Below are 24185 nucleotides of genomic sequence, written 5' to 3'. Positions count from 1 at the left end.
GCTCTTTTCATCATTGAACAACTGGAATTGGTTTGAATCATCTCATTGTTTTAAAGAGCCATGTCTTGATGCAAAATTCTTAAATAAAATATTAGCAAAGATATTACAGCAAGTTATCACCAGGATAATATGCCATGACCACATAGGATTTATACCAGGAATGTAGAGCTGGTTCAATATTAGGAAAATTATTAGTATAACTGGCTTTATCAATAACCAAAACAAAAGAAATATGATTATCTCAATAGACACAGAAAAAGCATCTGACAAAATGCAACATCCATTCCTATTTAAAACACTAGAGAGCATAGAAATAAATGGAGTTTTCCTTAAAATGATCAGTAGCATTTATTTAAAACGACCAGAAAGCATTATAGGTATGGGGATAAACTAAAAACATTCTCAATAAGATCAGGGTGAAATAAGGTTGCCTACTATCACCACTACTATTCAATATGGTCATAGCAATGTTAGCTTTAGCAATAAGAGAAGAAAAATATATTGAAGGAATTAAGAGTAGGTAATGAGGAAACAAAATCACTCTTTGCAGATGATATGACGATATTCTAAGAGAATCCTACAGAAACAACTAAAAAACTATTAGAAACAATAACTTTAGCAAAGTCGCAGGATATAAAATAAATGCACATTAATCATCAGTATTTTTATATGTTACCAACAAAGTCCAGGAGCAAGAGACAGAAAGGAAAATCTCATTTAAAATAACTATGAATAATATAAAATATTTAGGAGACTACCTGCGCCAAGACAAAGCCAAGAATAATATGAACACAATTACAAAACACTTTCCACACAAATAAAGTTAGATCTAATCAATTGGAAAAATATCAAGTGCTCATGAGTAGGTCAAGCTAATATAATAAAAGTGACAACTCTATCTACATTAATCTACTTATTTAGTGCCATACCAATCAAACTTTACAGAACTAGAAAAAATAATTTTTAAAAAGTTCAATTGGAAGAACAAAAGGCCAAGAATTTCAAGGGAATAAATGGAGGAAAATGTAAAGAAAAGTGGATTACTAGTACCAGATTTAAAATTGTTACAGAGCAGCTGTCATCAAAACCATTTGATACTGGCTAAGAAATAGAGTAGTGGATCAGTGGAATAACTTAGGTTCACAAGACATAATAGTCAATCACTATAGTAATCTAGTATTTGATAAACTCAAAGATTCTAGCTTTTGGGATAAGAATTCACTATTTTACAAAAATTGTTGGAAAAACTGAAAAATAGTATGGCAGAAACTAGGCACTGACCAATATCCAACATCCTAACTCAAGATAAATTGGAAATAGATTCATGATTTACACATAAAGAATGATATTATAAGCAAATTAGGAGAACAAGATATGGCCAAAAGAATTAGAGAACCTTATGAAATGCAAAAATGTATTGTACAAACAAAAGCAATGCAACCAAGATTAGAAAGTAAACAGAAAACTTAGAAAAAAATTTTAGATCCACTATTTCTGATAAAGGTCTCATGTCTAAAATATATAGAGAATTGACTCAAATTTCTAAGTATAAAAGTCATTTCCCCATTGACAGTCAAAGGATATGAACAATTTTAAGATGAAGAAATCAGTTAATTCTAATAATATGAAAAATACTCTAATAAACGACTATTGATTAGAGAAATGCAAATTAAGACAATTCTGAGATACCACTTCACATTTCTCAGATTGGTTAAGATGGCAGGAAAACATGACAATAATGGGGTTGTGAATTAATCCAACCATACTGGAGAGCAATTTGGAACTATGCCCAAAGGGCTATCAAACTGTGCACAGTCTTTGATCTAGTAACATATTTATTGGCCCTTTAAGCCAAAGAGATCATAAAAAAGGGAAAAGGACCAATATGTGGAAAAATGTTTTTAGTAGTCCTTTTTATAGTGGCAAGGAACTGGAAGCTGAATGGGTATACATCAGTTGGGGAATGACTGAATAGTTATGGCACATGAATATTATTGTTCTTTAAGAAATAATTGGCATGATAATTTCCAAAAAGCATGGAAAGAACTTCATGAACTGATGTTAAGTGGAGTAGAACCAAGAGAACATTGTACACAGTAACAACAAGATTATGTGACTATCAACTATGATGGACTTGGCTCTTTTCAACAATGAAGTGATTCAAGGCATTTCTAATAGATGTGGAATGAAGAAAGCCAAATGCATCCAGAGAGAGAACTATGAAGACAAAGTGAATCAGAGCATAGTATTTTCACATTTTTTTTGTTTTTTCCTCATTTTTTAATCTTTTGATCTGATTTTTCTTTTGCATCATGACAAATATGGACATATTTTAAAAGAAGTGCATCTGTTTAACCTATATTGGATTGTTTGCTGTCTATGGGAGGGGAAGGATAGAAGAGAGAAAGAAAAATATGGAACAGAGGGTTTTTTAATAGCCTTTTATTTACAGGTTATATGTATGGTTAACTTTACAGCATTAACAATTGCCAAACCTCTTGTTCCAATTTTTCCCCTCCTTCCCCCCAACCCCTCCCCCAGATGGCAGGATGACCAGTAAATGTTAAATATATTAAAATATAAATTAGATACACAATAAGTATACATGACCAAACCGTTATTTTGCTGTATAAAAAGAATCGGACTCTGAAATACTGTACAATTAGCCTGTGAAGGAAATCAAAAATGCAAGTGGACAAAAATATAGGGATTGGGAATTCAATGTAATGGTTCTTAGTCATCTCCCGGAGTTCTTTCCCTGGGCGTAGCTGGTTCAGTTCATTACTGCTCCATTGGAAATGATTTGGTTGATCTCATTGCTGAGGATGGCCTGGTCCATCAGAATTGGTCATCATATAGTATTGTTGTTGAAGTATACAATGATCTCCTGGCCCTGCTTGTTTCACTCAGCATCAGTTCATGTAAGTCTCGCCAGACTTTTCTGAAATCATCCTGTTGGTCATTTCTTACCGAACAATAATATTCCATAATATTCATATACCACAATTTATTCAACCATTCTCCAATTGATGGGTATCCACTCAGTTTCTAGTTTCTGGCCACTACAAAGAGGGCTTCCACAAACATTCTTGCATATACAGGTCCCTTTCCCTTCTTTAAGATCTCTTTGGGATATAAACCCAGTAGTAACATTGCTGGATCAAAGAGTATGCATAGTTTGATAACTTTTTGAGCATAGTTCCAAATTGCTCTCCAGAATGGTTGGATGTGTTCACAATTCCACCAACAATGTATCAGTGACCCAGTTTTCCCACATCCCCTCCAATATTCCGCGTTATCTTTCCCTGTCATTCTAGCCAGTCTGACAGGTATGTAGTGGTATCTCAGAATTGTCTTAATTTGCATTTCTCTGATTAATTATGACTTGGAGCATCTTTTCATATGGCTAGAAACAGTTTCAATTTCTTCATCTGAGAATTGTCAGAACAGAGGGTTTTGAAAAAGAGAATGTTGAAAACTATCTTTACATGTATTTGGAAAAATAAAGTTATTACTAAACAAAAACAAAACAAAAAAAGTAGAAGTGCTCCCACAAAGGTTGTATGAATATACATGTTTGCCTTTGCCTAAGAATAAGAAAGTATGTTGCCAATGATTAAATATTTCATATCAAGCAATCAACTAGTCTTTATTAAGTACCTACCCATTTCCAGGCACTATGCTAAGTAATAGGGATGCAAAGAAGGGCAAAAAAATAAAAAAAAAGTCTTGTATTCAAGGAGTTTACAGTCATTGGGGAGGGATATGTAAACAAAAACAAATGAAGAAAAATATATACAAAATAAATTGGGCATATAATATAATATTTTCTCATGTTGTTCTGAACTCTGAATTTCACTTAGTTTTCCTCTCACTGTTGATATATTTGCTTATAAACTTGTGATGGGGATGGCTTTAGCCCTTGCTTTGAACCCTGCCCTGCAGAAAACATTCTCAGAAACAATGGAACCTTCTACCTAGCAACAAAGGCTATTGAGGCATATATATAAATAACCTGGTTTACAACCACTATAACGTGTAGCATGTACTCAAGTTTCCTGAACATAACTGGATAGACAACCACATCTTGTTTCTTTGTTCCTTGAAGTTAAAGGCTCACATAAGAACTAACTTACTTGTAATACCTGGCCCAGAAATGGGTATAAATATAGGACCTTTCATCTAAGTTGATGTTGGTCCCTTAAAGACTAAACCCTCTCTTCTTTTCACATTAAAATCTTTCTTGACTGAGAAGTGATTTGCTCTCTGAAATTCTTTTCCCAAGCAACCCTGACTGATTAGGATCAATCCTCTATTCAGATTTTCTAATATATTTCAATTCACTTATTTCTGGTTTCATTCTACATTTTTTAGACCCTTCTCCTTTCTTTTTCTGTACCCTGATCTGAGACTACTGGATTTCCTTTCACATGTTAACAATATTTGGATCAGTCCAGCAAGTCTACCTTCCAGAGTTCACTTTCAAAATCTACCTTTCACTTCTAAAATTCTTGCCTTCAAGGGAAAGCAAAAATGAAATCAATACTTAGGTACCTAAATAAAGTCTTCATTTTTCTATTTAGAATTTCATAATCTCTCGAGATATTTTTCAGTGCCTCCTGGTAACAATCATACTCCTACATTCCTTCTGGTAATATATCAATTAATTTAAAAAAAGCTTGTCAATATTTTCCACTGTTTAGTAATGAGAGAAAAGCAGGAAACATTTTAGATTTGATTCCTACTAATTAGAATGCATTAGATTCTATAATTGTAATTCTGTAGAAACATAAGTCTACCAGAAATACCTCTCAGTTGCAGGAATATTGTCAAGAAGAGGAAGAATCTTTCATACGCAGAATCATAAAATTCGTAGAGTAGCTCTTCATTGAAAACAGGGGAATGAATACTATTATTTAGTACACTAATGACTTGGCACTAATGACACAGACTTTCTAGGTAATGCAACTTTTTAAGAGAAATATTTTTCTTCAGAGTGTGAAAACTCTTTTCCCCCTGGAATGTAATAGGTAAATTCGCTGAGAATTTTTAAAAAGTAGGTTCTTTTATCCACATGCTATTATGCAAATAAAATATTTACATAAGGTATTTAAAGTGTGATATATACTTAGATAATGTTAAAATGTTTTGCTACTGAGTGCATATGAGTCAACATTTAATGACAGGTGAAAAAAGATAAATGCAATGTCAGGTTATATTAAAAATTGCATATTTCCCAGGAATAAGGAAGTTATGGTCTTTCTATATTTTGCCTTGGTCAGATTACGTTGTGAGCATCATGTTCTGGATGGCATATTTTTGGAAGGATACTCATAATCTGGAAAAAATCAGAGGAATGCAACCATGACAGTGAATTGCTTTTAGTTCATGCCAAATGAGGATTCACTGAAGGATACAGAGAAGGATTTGTATCAGTCTAATAGCATAACTGCAATTTACTCAATGGATATAACCCAAATGGTACACATTAAGCACTCTGGAGAAAGGGGATAAACACATTAGTAGAAAACCTTGTGAAAGATTTCTGGGAAAACATGGCCAAAAGTTGTACAGGATGAAGATTTGAAAGGGTTTAATCTGTACTATTGAAATGACCCATCTTTATGAGATTACAAATCCATAAAGTATTAATGAAGTTATTAGCTGTGCCTGGGTTCTCATGCCAGTGATAACCATTTTAAAAAAACAAGGAAAATTTTAAAGGCTTACCTGAGAACTAATCATACGTTGTGATGAACGAGCAATATTTGCAGGAAGACCAAAAAAACTAGGTTTATCATCTTCTGGTAGCTTTTCAATAACTGCACGAAAGTCCTAAGCATAAAAATGGATAAGTACATCTTCAATAAAATCCATTCTTAAATCTAATCAGTGAAAAAAATAATAAAGGGAAATCCTGCATATTTTGTAGAGCTATGAACTCATACAGCTTTTTTGAATAGCAATTTAAAATTATGCCCCAAAAGTTACTAACCTGTACATAATTATTAAAACAACACAACCACTACTAATTCTGTAGCACAAGAAATCAAAGGAAGAGAAAAGGAATCTATGAAAAAGACACACAGCAGTACTTTTTATAGTAATGAAAGATGGAAGACTGTAAAGGTGCTCATCAATTGAGGACTAGCTGAACAAATTATGGTATTTGAATATAATGGAATATTATTATGCAGTAATAAATGATGTAAGAAAAGGTTTCAGAAAAATCTTGGGAAAACTATATGAATTGATAAAGACTGGAGCAAATACAACTAGGAAAATAATTCATACCATAATACCACCACTGTAAAGATAAACTATTTTTAAAACTTAATGTTTTTCTACACCTGTTCTATACAATGTTCAAATGTGATTCCAGAGGTCCAATGATGAGGTATACTACCAAGCTCTTGAAAGAGGTGATGGATTCAAGATGCAAATAAAACATTTATTTTTTGCACATGGTCAACATGGGAATTTGTTTTGCTTGATTACAATTAACTGTAGTAATAGAGCTTTGCCCTTTTTTAAACTGGAGTAGGAGAAATTGGAAGGAAAAGGAGGGTTTAGTTCAACCTTATCAACTTGTTTTAGATAATAATAAAACAAATGTTAAAATTAACAAAATAATCAAGAAGTAAAATCTTAATCTTAAAAAATGATAATAATAATAAATGATAAATAATTATTGACATTTATAGAGCATTTACTCTATACCAGGAAATATTATTTTTATGTCAGTTGATTTTCACAATACCCCTGGGAGTTAGATCCTATTGTTATCCCCATTTTCCAGTTGAGGAAACTAAAGTAAATAGAGGTTTCATGATATTCCCAGGGTCACACAGCCAACAAATTTCTGAGACTATGTTTTAACTTCAGTTTTTCTAATTCCAGGCCCAGTGTCTTATCCTGTCTAAGATCTAGCTGTCCTGTTCCCCTTCACACACACACACACACACACACACACACACACACACACACACACACACCTGAGTGCCAAGGAAAACCAAAATAGAATCTTGCTCTTGCCGGGACAGAAGCAAAAGCTCAGAGAACTGAGGAACAGAGAGAACTGGGTCAGGACACAAGTATGGCTATGTTTAACTCCATCAAGTTTGAGGAAAAGAGGCCATTATCCAGCTGGAGCCAATGCTAGTCCCCAGAAGTCACTTGTAATAGAGACTGAGGATGGTGAAATGCCAATTGATTAGCAGGGGAGAAGGTTGAAATAGTTTTGTCATTCAGCCACTAGGGAAATAACAATCAAAGTAGAAGGAGCTAGACAGTGAGAAATGAGGGTAAGGAGGGACATAAAGGGAAAGAACTGAAAATATCAAAGATCTCAGGAGGAAGAACATTTAAAGACAGAGCATAATCAGATAAATCAACTGGAAAGATATTAATAACAGAAAGGAATATGAATTCCAAATCAGTTCAAATAGTATAGACATCTTTTGAATAAGCATTTCAAGTAAGCAAAAAATAAACTAGTACCCAATGAGAGAAAGCACTTTGTAGATTCCCAAGAGATTATGGAACCACAACAGAATGTTCCTGACGGATCTAAAAAACAAATGAGAACTGTGATAGAAGAATCTATGGTCTATAGAGCAGAAATAATTGGCAGAAAAGAAAAAAAATTAAATTCAGAATGTCAATTCTCGTCAATGAAACAAAATAGAGGACAACTGATTGGGAATGCAATGGTAGCAGGTGAATGCTAAAAGATAAGAAGCAGGAAGCAACAATGTTAAAAGAAAATATCTCCATGCAAGCAGAACATATTAGTTTCAAAGACAGAATTCACAAGAAAACAAAAATTAAAGATTATAGGTCTCCCAGAAGAACATGACAAGTCCAAAAAGAAAAAGAAAAAGAAAAAGAAAAGAAAACAAGCCCAATCAATATAATGTAAGAAATAATACAAGAAAATTCCTAAGAACTTCTGAACATAAGGAGTTTGAGCATCTTTACATGGAGATAGTAATAGCACACCCAGTGAAAAGAACACTGGAATCAAAGGATTGGGCTCAAATCCCACTTCTGTTGCTTACTACTTGGAGCAATTATGATAAAGCATTTATTAAATAGATAATATCTGCAAAGTACTATGCTGGACCCTGGAGATGTAAATATAAAAAATGAAGAAAGTCCATACACTTCTAACAAGTAAACATTTCATTCTTCCAAGGATTTAGGTGCCTATTCTCGTAACTGTTGTCATCAGCACTATCATCATTAGCAACAAAAAATGTTAAATATCAGGAAATTGTAGGAGTATTTAGGAAAACTAGCTGTTTTTTCCAGTAAAAAAAAATAAGTGATATAACAGAGTAATGTTAGTTTTGCTCTTGAAGGGAATGAGCATTTTAAAATGTAAATAAAATTCATGTATATATATATATATATATATATATATATGTCTGTCTGTATATATTATAATTATAGACTATATATGTGTATATATAAAATATATAATTAGAATTATAAAGAACTATTTTTACTTACCAAAATGCTGCAAGAATTAGGTAAAGAAATGGAATATGGAAAAATGCTTTTCTTATGTCTCTGATCTGATCCATTAATCACTGTAGAATTAAAAAACTGTTCCAAATAGGATCGGAGAACTCTGAGATCAAAAAAATTATCTATACGGCCTCCATAAATAGCATTTTCAAGCAAACCATGTACAAATTCCCACTGAACATCTTTGGTACCTGTTAATTTGAAATACATACAACATATATTTTAATTACTATTTGTAGAGGGCCGTAGATAGTGAGAGAACTCTGGGTAAGGTATAAGGCCCAGAGGGACCCTGCTGACAATGTCTGGTGCTCTCACTCTTCCTGAGAAGTCAAGGAGGGCATGACTAACTGTGTTCTACTTGAAGCAAGGGATACTTACAGTAAGAAGCACTTATATATTAATAAGTGTGATGTAATACTACCATAATTAGCACTTGTGCAATGTGACGTGGTGATGTGATGGTTCTATAGTTGGCACATGCTTAGTGTGATGCAGTGATGTAATAATACTAAGGTATTTAAGATCTGAGAGGACTTGAAATAAATGGACTCCGTCTTTGACCATCCTCGTGGGTCTCCTGCCTTCTTTACTCCTCCACTAAGACCAAAGATTCGGGCTGGTCCCAATATCCTTCAGAGAGCTAGTCCAGACAGTATATATTAGAACCCCAGCTTGGGGGCTCTAGAAAGCATAGTACATTTTGGCACCCCAATTTGGGGCTCCAGAAAGCACACTACAAGTATTATTCCTAAAAACATTGTTACTGCTATGGGCATTCGGGTACATTTAAAAATAGAATAATTAATTCATAATTATATCAAGAAATCTTTCCTTAAAATGAAAGTCTAAGAATAAGCAATTTCTATGAACTACCTCCTGGAAATAAAAGCAGTATGCTGAGGATGTTGGAAAACAAGGTGAACAAGATATGAAGAACCCTCTATTGGAAAAAAAATGGTCTCATCATTTTACCAAAATTCATATTTCTACATATCAGTATGTCTATTACTTATGGAAATAAAAGAAGGAAGGCTACAACATAGTGGGTATGTTTAAAAGTTCACTTGGCCTTGCAATATGTTATATGACTACACCTTATAGTTAGTTTTAAAATTTTAATATAGTGAATAATAAAATTATTTATGTTCTCTCAACAGATACCACCCTGCTACCTTGACAATGAGAAAACCTATAATTGCGCTGTGAAGTAGTTAGAAGCTAAAAAATGATGAAGCAAATAATGTTCATAAGAATAATCCAGAATTGATTTTACTCTTTTTAACATTTCCACTGTAGCTTCTGATTACAAGAAGACCAAGAAAGTACATTGTGGTTACTTCCCGAATAAAGGAAAGTGCTTCCTGTAATCTCATTCTCAGAACAAATATAAATAGGCCTCAAGGGAATTAAAAAGGTGTACAGCAAAGTTCTCACTAGTCACTTGCTTTTTGTAGAAATGATAACAGAGGCTTCAAAGAGGATTAAATTCCAAAGTGGGATTTGTCAATGACTCTTCTAAATCAATACTCATATTTCTAAATCTACTTTGAAGTTTGCCAAATGATAAATCACTATTTGTTACCTTAGTTGAACAGAAAAGAATCAATGCAGCCTTAAAACTTATAATATACTCCTAGAAAGACTAGATATAAGACATTCCTTGAAAATCTGACTTCAGAATAATTGTCTTTTACTCTTGTGCCTTTATCCCCTTTTCTAAAGATAGGGTTTTATTTTATTCATGAATGCAGAAACTCAAATATGACAATTTGGTTTTTATTCTACTTTGTTTTTATTTAAGCATTTTATTCAATAATTATACATTTCCTTGACACAAAGAAACATTTCCTGAATAAATGAACATTCAGTGGGGTTTCACTATTTGATTCGCAGCATTATTGTTATATCTGGTTTCTTATTTATTTTGATTCAATGATATGGTTCAGGGGTAATGTATAGCCTAGTAAGGACTCATGCCTATATTACTAATTCTTTGGATTATCTTGGGTAGGTTAATATTCCTATGCTTTGGATTCCTCAACTGGTAAATAGATATGTTAATACTCACCCAAATAACTTCCCCATAACTATTTTGGGCATCAAATTAGGTGGCAATAATAGGAATATCTTTAAAAGTTACTATTAATCAAGTCATTATTATAAATCCTCACAGAATTCATAGCTGAATTGTTTTTAAATTTATTATAAAACTGCAATAGGTAAACCCTCAAGAAATGTCCTAATCTCTCCCTTGAATGTCAAATCTTGACCTCTTGCTCATTTGAAGTAAAAGTGTAGCTCTTCATATAGTCAAGTAATAATTGCTTTAGAGCAGCTATGAAGCTGACTTTTAGCATGAATGTTTGCTTGCACCTGGTGGAGTGACTCTTGCTATGCTAGTTGACAGTCTATAAAGGTATCTCTACAATTTTCACTAAAGAACCCCTAGTTGTGTGTGAAAGCCCAGATAAGATAATATGGTCTTGTGAACTCTCTTCATCTTAGGAGTTGGCACACTTAGAACCCAGATTTCATGAAGGAGGCTAAGTCAGAGACCAACATAGTGATGGGTCAGAGTCCAGGATGATCCTTTTATCCATTTTTGTAAACATTATTCAGCTAAATACTCATTTATTGTTTAAACCCAGAACAATAAAATACCCTATCTGTTGAGAGTTCCTTGCTAAAATCCTAGTTGTTAGCAGGACCTTGCTAAAACTCCATCCTGGCTCCTTATGTGATTGACAATACTTTGCTAAAAGTACAACCTGGATCTTGCACATAGGCCCCTGTTCCTCATCCTGAATACCCATTAATTAGCCTGCTGACAGTAGGTCAGAATTTTAATATATAAGCTTTCCCAAACTTTTATTAATTACCTGACTCTTCCCAGAGAGTTTGGTTCATTCATTTTTGCATTAATATAGTCTTTTGTGACTACAAGAGAATGTCTTTGAATTCTTTCAAACCAACTATGAATCAAGACTCTCAAGACCCAACAGCCTAGGAAGTCTGATTAAAGGGTCAGAGACCAAGAAGGTCTCACAATTTAGAGTTAGAGAGACTTCAGATATCATCTATTTTTACCACTTTTTTCTTAAGGACAAGGACACTTGAATCTTAAGAGAGATCAAATGACTTGTCCAAAGTCATATTAAGTAATTCAGGTTCTCCAGTTCCAAAGCTAGTAGTCTTCCATGTCATATAATCAATTCTAAAAAATTTAAGAGATATTTTGAGAATGTCCCTGTATTGCTTTTTCTGACCACCTTGTGTGAGTTCTCCATAAAATATTTTTTTTGGCAACTGTACATTTGGCATTCGAATAATGTGGTCAGAGTTGTGCTTTCTGCAGTAGAGTTGGAATGCTCAGCAGGTTAGTTCTAGAAAACATCTCAGTGTCTGGTATTTTATACTTCCAGGTATCTTCATAATCTTCCTAAGACAATTCAAATGGAAGCAATTCAAATGGAAGTTTTCTGGCATGGCACTGTTACACTATCCAGATCAGCACAACAGCTCTATAGACCTTCAGTCTGATAGCCTTATTTCATGTCTTCTACACTTTTTTTGCAGTTTCTCAAACACTGAGCTATGACATGGGAGACATTGGCATAGAACCACCCAGTATGGCATGTCCTCAGAAATGTGAGATGTGCAAAGTTAGAGAAACCATCCTAAATGTTCATAGGGACTATTTGTATCCAAACTGTGGCAGAGGATTTTGAGCTCATGTTGTTTTGATCAGCCATAGCTGGACACAGAGTAACTCTACTCTAACATAGTAACATTATTTTGGCCTTCTTCAAAAACAAAAGACAACTAGCCAACTAGTAGTCTTTCTGTCATACAGAGTTATTTCCCTATAAAATATCTGGAAAAACAGTTTAAGGACAGATATTTTTTGGAAGGGAATAAAGACATTTAATGTAGCCTTTTAAACAGATATGTATTCAGTACTCACCATCAAAAAGTCTGTCAATAATATTGTATCCCGCTCGAAGATCCGATAAAGAAAACTCATAAAATTTGGTCCAACCCTGTTACATCATAAAAGGAAAATAAAAATAATTAAATAGTTTAGGCACTGGGAACACAATAGTCCACACCTTTAAGAAACTTGAATGCTACATACATATAAGGAGAAACTACATAGCTTGTCTGGAAAAAACGATTACATAAAAGAGAACAACAATGTACATACAATATTCCAAAAAAACCAACTAAAGACATTTTAGTGCCACTAACAGGAATTTGCATAATCCTAAAGGTAAGACATCAGAGTTTCCAAAAAAAGGAGTGATATGGTAAAACTGATGCTTTGGGGATATTAATTTGGCAGCTTTGGAGGACAAACTGAAGGTAACAGGGGCTAGAGACAAGGAAATCATACTTATAATTTTAAAGTTGAAACAGTATTCAACATTTCCAACAAAAAAGAAACTAGTGACTAAACAAATCTGTACCCTAATCTTTCTTAAATCACTTAACACTATTACAGATCTCTTCTCACTACCTCCTCAACAAACAGAAGTTTTGTTCTGCAAACAGAATCATTGCCTTTCACAAGAAATCACTCTTGCTTTCAATTATAAGGGCACCCTCTAGTTCAGGCCTTCTTTACCAAACAGTCTTCTACCTGGATTCCAAAGTTTTAGTCTCTCAATCTACCTTGTTCCCAAGCAACTTATCCTCTACACAGTTGCCAAAATAATCATCTTAAAACAAAAGTTCTAACATGTCACTCAAGAAACTTCAATGTTTCATTATTCTTTGTAGAATTAAAAAAACGGACAAACAAAAAACTACAAAATCACTGATCTGAAGACTTAAAATCTTTCCAAAACTAACCCTAACCTATCTCTTGACATTTATTTCATATTTTCTGTTATGAGTCGAATGCCAACAATATGTTATTCTCTAAACTTGATCCATCCCCATTATAAAGTTAAGCCTGAAATCACAAAGCTATACCGGCTCTGGCAGGCTCTGTTATTGTTGAAAGAATTTGAATAAAATTCTAGCAGCAGGCTTGAGTCTGCCTTCTGAGTTCTTACTTTGTCTGAGACCTCACAGATATGTAAGACTGGACACTTAGCAGTAAATTCTTGAGCCACAGCAACTTATGAGACAGAGTAAAATAGAAAATGGCCCTCAGCCCTATGTGGTACCTTCCTGCTTCTACAATGAGAGTAACAGATGGCATGGAGTATTAAGAATCATAGTTTTTAAACTTTAACTTAGCTGACGAAACTCAAAATATGAGATTCTTGTCCAATGACCAACCACTGAGAAACTACACTTGAGAAACTGAATTTTCGCTATTAAAAAAAGAGATTGAAGACAGAATACTGTTGCAACTAAATGGAAGGATGGCTAATATTTTCTCTTTATATAAGCAATTGAAAAAGTTGTCAGAATTGATTTCATCACACATCGCAAGGTTACAAGCAACATCATTTCACGGAATATTTGGTCACCTTATGTTGCAGTGTTCATAACAACCTTTTTACAAAAAGACTACCATCAACATAATTACAGTCTATAAACCAACATTACACAAGATAAAGTCAGAAATATTCTACAAAGAACAGAATAAAAGTAAATTAAATCAACATCAGCATATATTTTGCGAGGCAATACAGTGATCCTCAAAGTTAAAAAGAGTTGTATTAAGTTCTGTTTCTAATGACATATTTTGTAATGTTGGACAAGTAATATAAATTCTCAAACTCTGAGATTTTTCATTGCAAAACCATTGCCAAACAGTATGGGCAAAAGACTGCCTACCACAGAGAGCTCCCTAGACTAATGAACTAAACCAAATACAAAATATTTTAATATTCAGAGATTTAAATGTAAATGGTGATAAAGGTTTGAAGAGAAGATGGACAAAAAGGTTGGAAAAACAGATCAGGAACAAGAAGTGACTACACAGAAATCTTATGCCCTTATACTATGAATACTTATTTTGAGATAAGAATCAACCTGGATTACATACATATTCACTGGACATGGTGAGTTCAGATTAATAACAATAAAAAGATAATAAAAAATGAAATCATACAGATCATGGCTCGTCATTGTATAGTTTCACCATTAAATGAGCAAATATCAAAAGCTAGAAGACTGATGAAAAGCTATGGCATGCAATTAAAACAATTCTAAGCAGTTACTGATAATGAAAAATGAGATACAAGTAGAAAATAAGACAGAACCCAAACTAAATAATTTCATGTAGTTTACCTGACAGAAATCTTCATAATGAAGAGACCAAAAGAATCTGAAAAGTATCTAAGTCAGTTTACTTGACAAGTTAAGAGATAAGGAAGCCAATGATAATAACAATTTACAGCATAAACTCTTTGGTAAAGACTTCAATGGACAGTATTTCAAATGTTTCAATGCATCTATTTTAAACTCAGAAATTTTCCCACAAAAATATTATTCTAGCTTGTTTAAGTTTCTAATCTATGAAATCTATGAATCTAGGTACTAAATTTACACTGTGTTAACAACAAGAGTGTTGCTTTAATCTAGGATCAGAATTAAATTGTAAAAAGATAATAGATAAAAAATACATGTGAATAATGATAGCGACAGGTGGTTGTATATAAATCAACAATGGAATAAAAAGAACGGGTAAGAAAGTTTATGTTAATTCCATCTCCTAGTCATATAAAATGGCAGGAATGAAGAGTGGCCTCCAGGAAGATTACAGCAGATGTGGTATCAGTATGCTCCTCTTTTTCAAAATCAATATGATCCACATATTTCTTCCTCTTCACAGCACCTCCTCTGCTGATACATAAGTTCTCTGGCTATGGCCCTGGATCAGAGTCTCACTTTCCACCACATGCTCTATGATTTTCTATCACTTTCACTTTCCTACGTGATGAGGTAGATAGAGATCTGAGTGGGGAGTTGAGAAAGCCTGAGCTCCAGTCTAGCTTCAGATTCTGAGTTAATAAGTAAAACTGAGCTAATAATTACCCCTCCCTCACAGAACTATTATAGTCAAACAAGATTGTATTTCCTTTCTTCCTAACTCAAGCCACTATTCAATTTGCTATATTCTGATTCCTAATTATTCTGTCAGTAGAGAAAGATTAAAAAAACAACAAATGAACTGATTTCACCTCTTAAAATTCTGTAGTGCCTTAATTTTTGCTGGACCCCCACTATTCTCCAATTAATTTTTTTTGCTCATTTCTCATTGAAACTGTTAAAAATATCCTCATACTGAAATTGTTCCAATTACTGGAGCCTCCTTAATCTCCTAACTATGTTGTAATCTTTCACATTTACAAAGCAGATGACATGGTATCTTTGACAAAACCAACAGTAGCCATCCAATATTAGTTCCCTCCTTTTCATCACATTTATAGCTCTCTAAAATCACACACAAATATATCTCTCCTATCGCCAAACAATTCCTCTAATTCACTCTATGTTCTAGCCACCTTGTATTCTTCTTTATCTACTTTGCCTTCCTACTTCCATACCTTTTCCACCTGAATATCAAATACCTTCCCTTTCCTCTTTAGCCTAATGACCTACTACCCATGCTTTAAATGCCAACTCAGGTACCATTTCTTCCATAAAACTTTATTTTTCTTTTAGGGGTGATCACACCTTCTAAGACTACACATAGTACTTGATTTGTACCTCTCTAATAGACTTAAAGTATATTTTTTGGGTATCACAGGTACATGCTACATGTAGCTCATTAACTAAGCTCCACAATGGTAAATATAGTTTTTATCTTCACTCTATATGTTCTTCACCATTTAACAGTGCAGGCAGCACTTAATAAATGTTGAACATTTTAACTTCTGTGACAATGTATCCTGAACAAAGAAGATTGGATTAGGAACACTGTCATAAAGTGATCTCCCAAGGTAGAATCAATGAAGATTACATCTTGTTCAATGCACAAGATAATTTTGCATATACATTATAAATTACATTTTGTCTCATACAATATAATAGAAACTTTTGGGCCTGCTTAAGTGCCTGGCACATAATTGGCACTTAATACTTGTGTGTTATTTTACAATCCAAATTAGTTTTCCTCAAACAACAACCAAAAAAAAAAAAAATACTATAAGGCAGGAGTGAGTTCCTAGCCATTTTTTGATATCATGGGCCACCCTAGAAATCAAATGAAGCCTATGAAGCCCTACTCAGATTAAATAAATAAAAGAAAACACATGAAAGAAATCAGTTAATACTGAAATGTAATTTTCAAAATTAAAATTTTGAAAAAGCAAAAAAAAAACAAAATTAAAAGAAACAAGTTCACAGACCCAAGATTAAGAAGAATATCTGACTTTAAGAAAACAAAATGCTAAAATTAACATTTTTACAAAAAAATGGTGTTTCTCACTTGAGGAATATAATTTCTTCTTTCTTGGCATGCAGCATGGAACCAGGCCAGGCTGAAGAGGGCATGTGCCCGTTCCACAATGTCTTTTTTGCTAATTTGCTCTGGAGTCCAGGATTCATATGTACGCATTAAGTTCTTCTTTAAACCTGGAGGAGCCTTAAGAAAAAAAAAAAAGATTATTTTATAATAACATAATTATATTTCATAAGATAAATGTTTACTTTAAACAGATTGAAAAGAGGTTTTCTGAACAAATATATATTTTGGTTACTATATATAGATTACAATATATTGATTACAATTACATTGAACTGTATATATATCGATATATATTTATATATCGATATGTATATGTATATGTGTAATTACTATGTATTAAAGAACTGCTGCAATCACCAGACTTTTTTTAGGGTCTAGGGGAGTAAACAAAAAAAAACCCCAGACATTTTTTGGATTTTACAATCCATTTTTTTAATAATTAATTCAAAACATTTTATATGTGTAAGAAATACTTAAACACATAAACATAATTCTCAGCAGATATTTACATTTTCTCAGTGAAAGTTTCCAAAATGAGATACACATTGTCTAAAATGAGATAGCATAAAAATGTTCTAACATCTTTAAAACAAAACATAATAGCTAATGCAATTCTTTTAAGAGATAAAATTCAGACAATCATTGCTGGAAATTTGTGAGAAAATTAAGTAAAATCAAGAAAGCTCTAAATTTTGTTCTACTCTAAAGAGCCCTCCAGATGTGGCCTAGAGAAAGAGGAACTCATTTTCGAGATCTGAATTTTGAGGATTTCTTTATAAATTATGGGATTAATTACAGGAATTTTGAAAATCAACCTATGGAATTACATCAATTTCTTGGTGAAATAATAAAAATTATAAAAGGCTCTCCCAGATTTTGTCCTAGAGCACAAGTATCAAATACACCAAGCATTGGCTGCACGTAGTCCACAATACTCTAGGTGCAGCTAAACCAGATTAAAATGTAATTAAAATATTTAACAAAATTATTAAAATACAATAGTCAAAAAGATTACATTTTAAAACTATTTTAATGTGTGACTGTAGGATTCCTAATGTATAAAATTAGCATTAGAGACCCCCATTTCTAATTGATACCATTGTCATAGAATATTAGGAAAAAGATGAAATATAAAAATAGTGAATTATAAGAAATACAAATTCTATTCCAAACTTTGGAACTAATTTTTTAACCTTATGAAAATCTAAAATATATTCAAATAATCCCTTATGTGAAACTTTAAATTTTTGTATATTATAGTTAGGGAAATACTGAACTGGTCCAATCCCCATGTGCTTTAGAAATCCCTTCTCTGACAGCACTGTCATCTGCAAAATACAGCATCTATTCTGAATTCAACTGATAAAGTGTTCATTATCTCTCTCAGTCTCATTTTCTAATGTATAAAGAACTACTTCAACTATACAATTTGTACATCCCCTTCCAGATGTAAAATTCTGTTTCTAAAATGATAGGAATTATTTTCCTTCCTATTAAGGACCATAGGAAAAAATGGAAAAATCGGTGAAAAATATTTTAAACAATTACTCTTTATTTGCTAGAAATATATATATGTGTGTGTATATATATATATATATATATATATATATATATGTAATTTTAACCACTTACTAGAAAAATTAATAAATGTAAAAAAGAACAAGTAAGTTGAAAATATATACATTTTCATTCTCTATCATGGTTAAATGAATGAGATAAAATGGTTACTCAAGTATCCTCAAAATCTGAAACACTGCAAATGCCAACATCACTACTGCTATTATTAAATTACTATAACAATGCTTTGTATTTGTATTGTATATAGTTTATGAAGCACATGCCCGCCCATATATTATCTCATTTGATCCGCTCAATAACCCTGAAAAATAGGCAAGGCAGGTATTTTTAATCTCTATTTTTACAGATAAAAATACTCAGATTACATGACAGAACTAAAAGTGGTAGGTACAAGAATTGAATTACATCTTCTTGCTTTTTGCACTTTATCTAGTTGACTCTCAATATATTGACTCTCAAGATTTTTTCCCAACGTCAGAAATTTTGATATGGACCTTAGAAATCTTCAAGTCTAATTCTATCATTTTATAAAGAAACAAACTAAGGGAGTTGGTTGAAGAACTATGATTTGAACTCAGGTCTTCTGCTTCTAATTTTTTTATTTTAAATTTTTTTCATTTTCATATAGAGCATGTAAGTATAATACGCATTCATTCTCAGTCAAGTCACTTATTACAATATTATATGTAACCACACATATATTAGTAACATATCATTAAAGAACGATTCAAGCTTATAATGCCTTTTACCTCATATGTTATCTTCAGGCTGGACTGAAGCAAAATAGGAGTAAAGTTGGGATGAACTTCAGCTGTGAGCCAAAGACGAAAAGTCTCTTTGGGTTGGAGGGAATTTAATTCCTGGAAGAAAGAAAGAAAATAACAGATTTATTTAAATAAGTACTACAAGTGGACCTATTTTGTATTGTTAAAACCTTAAATATCTATATGTATCATATATTTCCTATTAAATCCTTATGAAAGTTTTTTTTAATGAGATTAAGTTAATGATATTGAAAAAATATGGTTTACAAGTGTGATTATAATCTAAGCATTATGTTTCAATTATAAAAACTGTGAAGTGGAAAGAGAAGGGGTGAGAATGGATAGGGTGGCAAAATGTTATGTTTAAATATAAGTGTGATATGTAAATGAAAAAATGCAATCATAGCCATGTAATGTAAAAATGCAAAGCTTATATCTTGGGAATTGTCCTCAGGTTAGTACTTCAAAAAAAAAAAAGAAACAAAAAGGTAAATTAACATTATAGAAAGATTTATGGAACACATACTCATACAAATCAGCTTCTTTATAAAGTAAACCCAACAGACTTTAAGAAAAGGCAAATTGAAGTGACTGAGTTTCGGATTTTATATTCTGAACCTACAATTAGGACTATTGCCAACATCTAAACTCTTCTTTGTGGCTTTCAGGTCCTCTAAAATCTGGTACCACAGTATCAATCTCTCATTGTTCCCAATATCCTATGTGTGGTTCCTTATATATTCTGTACTAGAATGTCTTCTCTTCCAACTCAATCTAACTCTATTCATCATTCAACACTTATATACCATTTCTATTAAACTTCCTTCTAATATTTCTACCCACAATGACTCCTCTCCTATCTCCAAACTCCTATTGCCAACTACATAAATTGTTCTCAATTGCCTGCAACGGATTGATTTTGTTCCTTATTAGATTACAGTTTTTAAGATGGGAATGGGATATTTCTCTTGAATCTCAGCATCAATTAGCACAGAAGTGAGTAAATAATAGGTACTTAATAAATGGTCTATTGAGGATGAGTACACCAATCATAATTATCTAATTACATGACACTCAATAGTTATATTCTACTTATGTAATATAATTATTCACATGTTCCTATGAAATAAGTATTGTGATAAAATTCATGAAAATTAATAATATATGCTTATTATTTCCTATGATATAAAAATAGAAAGAAAAGGAATTGAATCCCTAATAGATATAGTAATCAATCAAAAGAAAAGAATAACTTATTTACAACAAATGTGTATTGTATTGAATAAAACATATATACACTATAGACATGCAATTAGGTGGCACAATAAATAAGGTGCTGAAGGTGAGTCAGAAAAATCTAATTTAAAATGATGTGTTAGATACTAGGCAATTCATATTAACTCTCTCAGTCTTAGTTTTTGCATCGGTAAAGTGGGAATATAATTGCATCTTGCCTAAAAGGGTTGTTAAAAGGTTAAAATCAGGTAATATGTGTAAAACACTGCAAAACTTTTAAGGTCTATAGAAAAGTTAGTTATGATGATTGTGACAGATGACACTATTTAAAAAGTTGAATGCAACTAATATTATAAAAACTAAGAATTTATGATATATAAGCAAACTTTTAAAGAAATAATGTTTTTTATGTATAAAACATATGCATGGGTAATTTTTCAACATTGACCCTTGCAAAAACTTGTTTCAACTTTTCCCCTCCTTCCCTCTATCCCTTCCCCTAGATGGCAGGTAGTTCCATACATGTTTAATATGTTTAAGTATATGTTAAATACAGTATATGTATACATATTTATACAATTATCTTACTACGCAAGAACAATCGGATTTAGAAAGAAGGTAAAAATAACCTGAGAAGAAAATCAAAAATGTAAGCAAACAATAACAGAAAGAGTGGAAATGCTATGTTGTGATCCATACTCATTTCCCAGTATTTTTTCACTGGATGTAGCTGGTTCTGTTCATTACTGATCAATTGGAAATGATTTGGATCCTCTCATTGTTAAGGATACCCACATGCATGAAGTGTATAATGATCTTCTGGTTCTGCTCATTTCACTCAGCATCAGTTCATATAAGTCTCTCCAGGCCTTTCTGAAATCTTGCTGCTGGTCATTTCTTATAGAACAATAATATTCCATAACATTCATATACCACAACTTATTCAGCCATTCTCCAATTGATGGGTATTCCTTCAATTTCCAGTTTCTAGCTACTATGAAAAGAGCTGCCACAAACATTTTTCACATACAGATCCCTTTCCCTTCTTCAATATCTCTTTGGGATATAAGCCCAGTAGTAACATTGCTGGGTCAAAGGGTATGAACAGTTTGATGACATTTTGAGTATAGTTCTAAATTGCTCTCCAGAATGATTTGGATCCATTCACAACTCCACCAATGCATCAGTGTCCCAGTTTTCCTGAATTCCCTCCAACATTCATCTTTTATCTTTTCCTGTCATCTTAGCCAAACTGAGAGGTGTGTACTGGTATCTCAGAGTTGTCTTAATTTGCATTTCTCTGATCAACAATGATTTGGAACACTTTTTCATATGACTAGAAATAGTTTCAATTTCTTTATTTTCCCAGTTTATTGCTTCCCTTCTAATTTTGTCTACATTAGTTTTGTTTGTATAAAAGCTTTTTAACTTAATATAGTTGGAATTTTCTATTTTGTGATCAATAATGATCTCTAGTTATTCTGTGGTCACAAATTCCTTCCTCCTCCACAAGTCTGGGAGGTAAACTATCCTATGTTCTTCTAATTTATTTATAATCTCATTCTTTAGGCCTAGATCACGAACCCATATTGATCTTATCTTGGTATACGGTGTTAGGTGTGGGTCAATGCCTAGTTTCTGCCATATTAATTTTTAATTTTCCCAGCACTTTTTGTCAAATAATAAATTCTTATCCCAAAAGCTGGTGTCTTTGAGTTTGTCAAACACTAGATTTCTATAGTTATTGACTATTTCGTCCTGTGAACCTAACCTACTCCACTGATGAGCTAGTCTATTTCTTAGCCAATACCAAATGGTTTTGGTGAGTGCTGCTTTGTAATACAGCTTTAGATTAGGTACAGCTCTGCCACCTTCATTTGATTTTTTTTTTTCATTAGTTCCCTTGAAATTCTTGACCTTTTGTTCTTCCAGATGAATTTTGTTGTTATTTTTCCTAGGTCATTAAAACTGTTTCTTGGGAGTTTGATTGGTATAGCACTAAATAAATAGATTAGTTTAGGTAGTATTGTCATTTATTATATTCGCTCAACCAATACAAGAGCACTTAATATTTTTCTAATTGTTTAAATCTGACTTTATTTGTGTGGAAACTGTTTTGGCTCATATTGTTCCTGACTGTCCCTTAGCAGATAGATTCCCAAATGAAAATAACATTTATGGTAGAATACAACCCCTTTTTCAGTAATCCTTAAGTATAATCATTAACAAATTAATAAAAACAAATGTGATATTTTTTTCATTTTACTTTCAAGATGACCTGAAAACACCATCCAGAATCATCTTATTTAAGCTGAACAAAAAATCTCTCTCTGTTATGAAAATATAAAACACCACAAATAGACTTCCCAAATTTACAGTTTTCTCTACTCTGTTATCTTGATCTATATATCTATATACAAGATATAATATCTTGTTCTTCTCTTTTAAAGCAATATAAGTTTGCCTTTTTCTTCCTAAACAACATGCTGTTTTGTGACAAAATTTAAAAACAAAACAAAACAACCTTCCCTTGAGTCTAAAATGCTGTGTAACATATAAAATAAAAAAGTTAAAAGGATATCTTTCCAGGAAAAAGAATCTCTTTCTGAATTAGCATTTAAAAGTAAACTTAACTAAGTTTTAAAGACATTTAAAGTGATTTCATCATATTCTGATTTCTCAGATTTCATAAGTACTACCTACGTGTTACAATTTCATACAAAAATGATGTCATGTAAGGGTTCTTTTAGGGAATAAATTGAACAGTATACTTATTATGTCCCACTTATCCAAGCCTACCTTTTCCAGAACTGGAAGCCATGAAACCACAAGATGCAAGTTCTTCAAGCACAACCAGTCTCCATTTTGAGCACATTCTTTCAGCATCTGAATTGCTAAATCAGCTTGACCTTGGCCCATAGCAACCTAGAAGAAAATAGATAACATTTATATTTCAGAATATGTCATCACACATTTAAAATAAGAAATTTTAATAATGCGTTATGAATTAATGCTTGGAGCTTTTATGATAAGATTTCTGAGCTTTTTTATACTTTACATATATTCTAAAACCTAGCAAGTAATATTAAAATTCCATGACTTTTCCTTCTTTCTCTTTCCTTTTGTTGCCAGAATTGATGATTGTAGTGACATCTTCTCTTGACTCACCATGAAACCCATTATCCAAATTCCCCTTAAATGATCTCCCAAAGATTTACTATCATCATCTTGACAATTTTTCCTTTTTAAACCCTCAATTAGTATTTCTTTTCACCTCTATAGTATTTGGCAGTACCTTTCTTTCAAAGCTCTTTTCCATTCAAAATAGCTACAGAATAAAAAAAAAGGACATCTATTAAGACATATACAAAAGGGCACAAATACAAAATGTTTTTTTATAAAAATAAAGACAAATCTAAATAAATGGAGAGATCTTAATTATTTATGCTTGGAGCATGATAATATAATAAAAATTAATATGTAATTTTAAAATTACTTAATCAGTGCCATATCAAGCAATCTACCAAAGTATTATTAAAAAGCCTAGAAAAAATTATAACAAAATTCATCTGAAGTACAAAAAAAGGTTGACCTTTTCAAAAGAAAATTTCAATATTCCAAACCCTTCATAATTTGTAAGAAAA

The 24185-nt window shown here is 32.3% G+C and overlaps 1 protein-coding gene across 2 annotated transcripts in view; it reads right to left on the bottom strand.

Moving 5' to 3' along the window:
- The window catches only part of DYNC2H1 (dynein cytoplasmic 2 heavy chain 1), a 355585-nt gene that overhangs the window by 112731 nt on the left and 218669 nt on the right, over window positions 1–24185 (bottom strand). For both annotated transcript variants that reach the window (XM_031961078.1, XM_031961079.1), the window contains 6 exons: window positions 23341–23466; window positions 19291–19401; window positions 16925–17080; window positions 12500–12575; window positions 8515–8723; window positions 5731–5835 (listed from right to left, as the gene is read on the bottom strand). In XM_031961078.1, the coding sequence (XP_031816938.1) occupies window positions 5731–5835; window positions 8515–8723; window positions 12500–12575; window positions 16925–17080; window positions 19291–19401; window positions 23341–23466 (783 nt within the window). The remainder of the gene's footprint in view (window positions 1–5730; window positions 5836–8514; window positions 8724–12499; window positions 12576–16924; window positions 17081–19290; window positions 19402–23340; window positions 23467–24185) is intronic.

Source organism: Sarcophilus harrisii, chromosome 3, assembly GCF_902635505.1.
Source record: "Sarcophilus harrisii chromosome 3, mSarHar1.11, whole genome shotgun sequence".
Classification (NCBI taxonomy): Eukaryota; Metazoa; Chordata; class Mammalia; order Dasyuromorphia; family Dasyuridae; genus Sarcophilus; species Sarcophilus harrisii.
The sequence above is the reverse complement of the archived record's forward strand: the minus strand, read 5'-3'. Positions and strand labels throughout refer to the sequence as shown.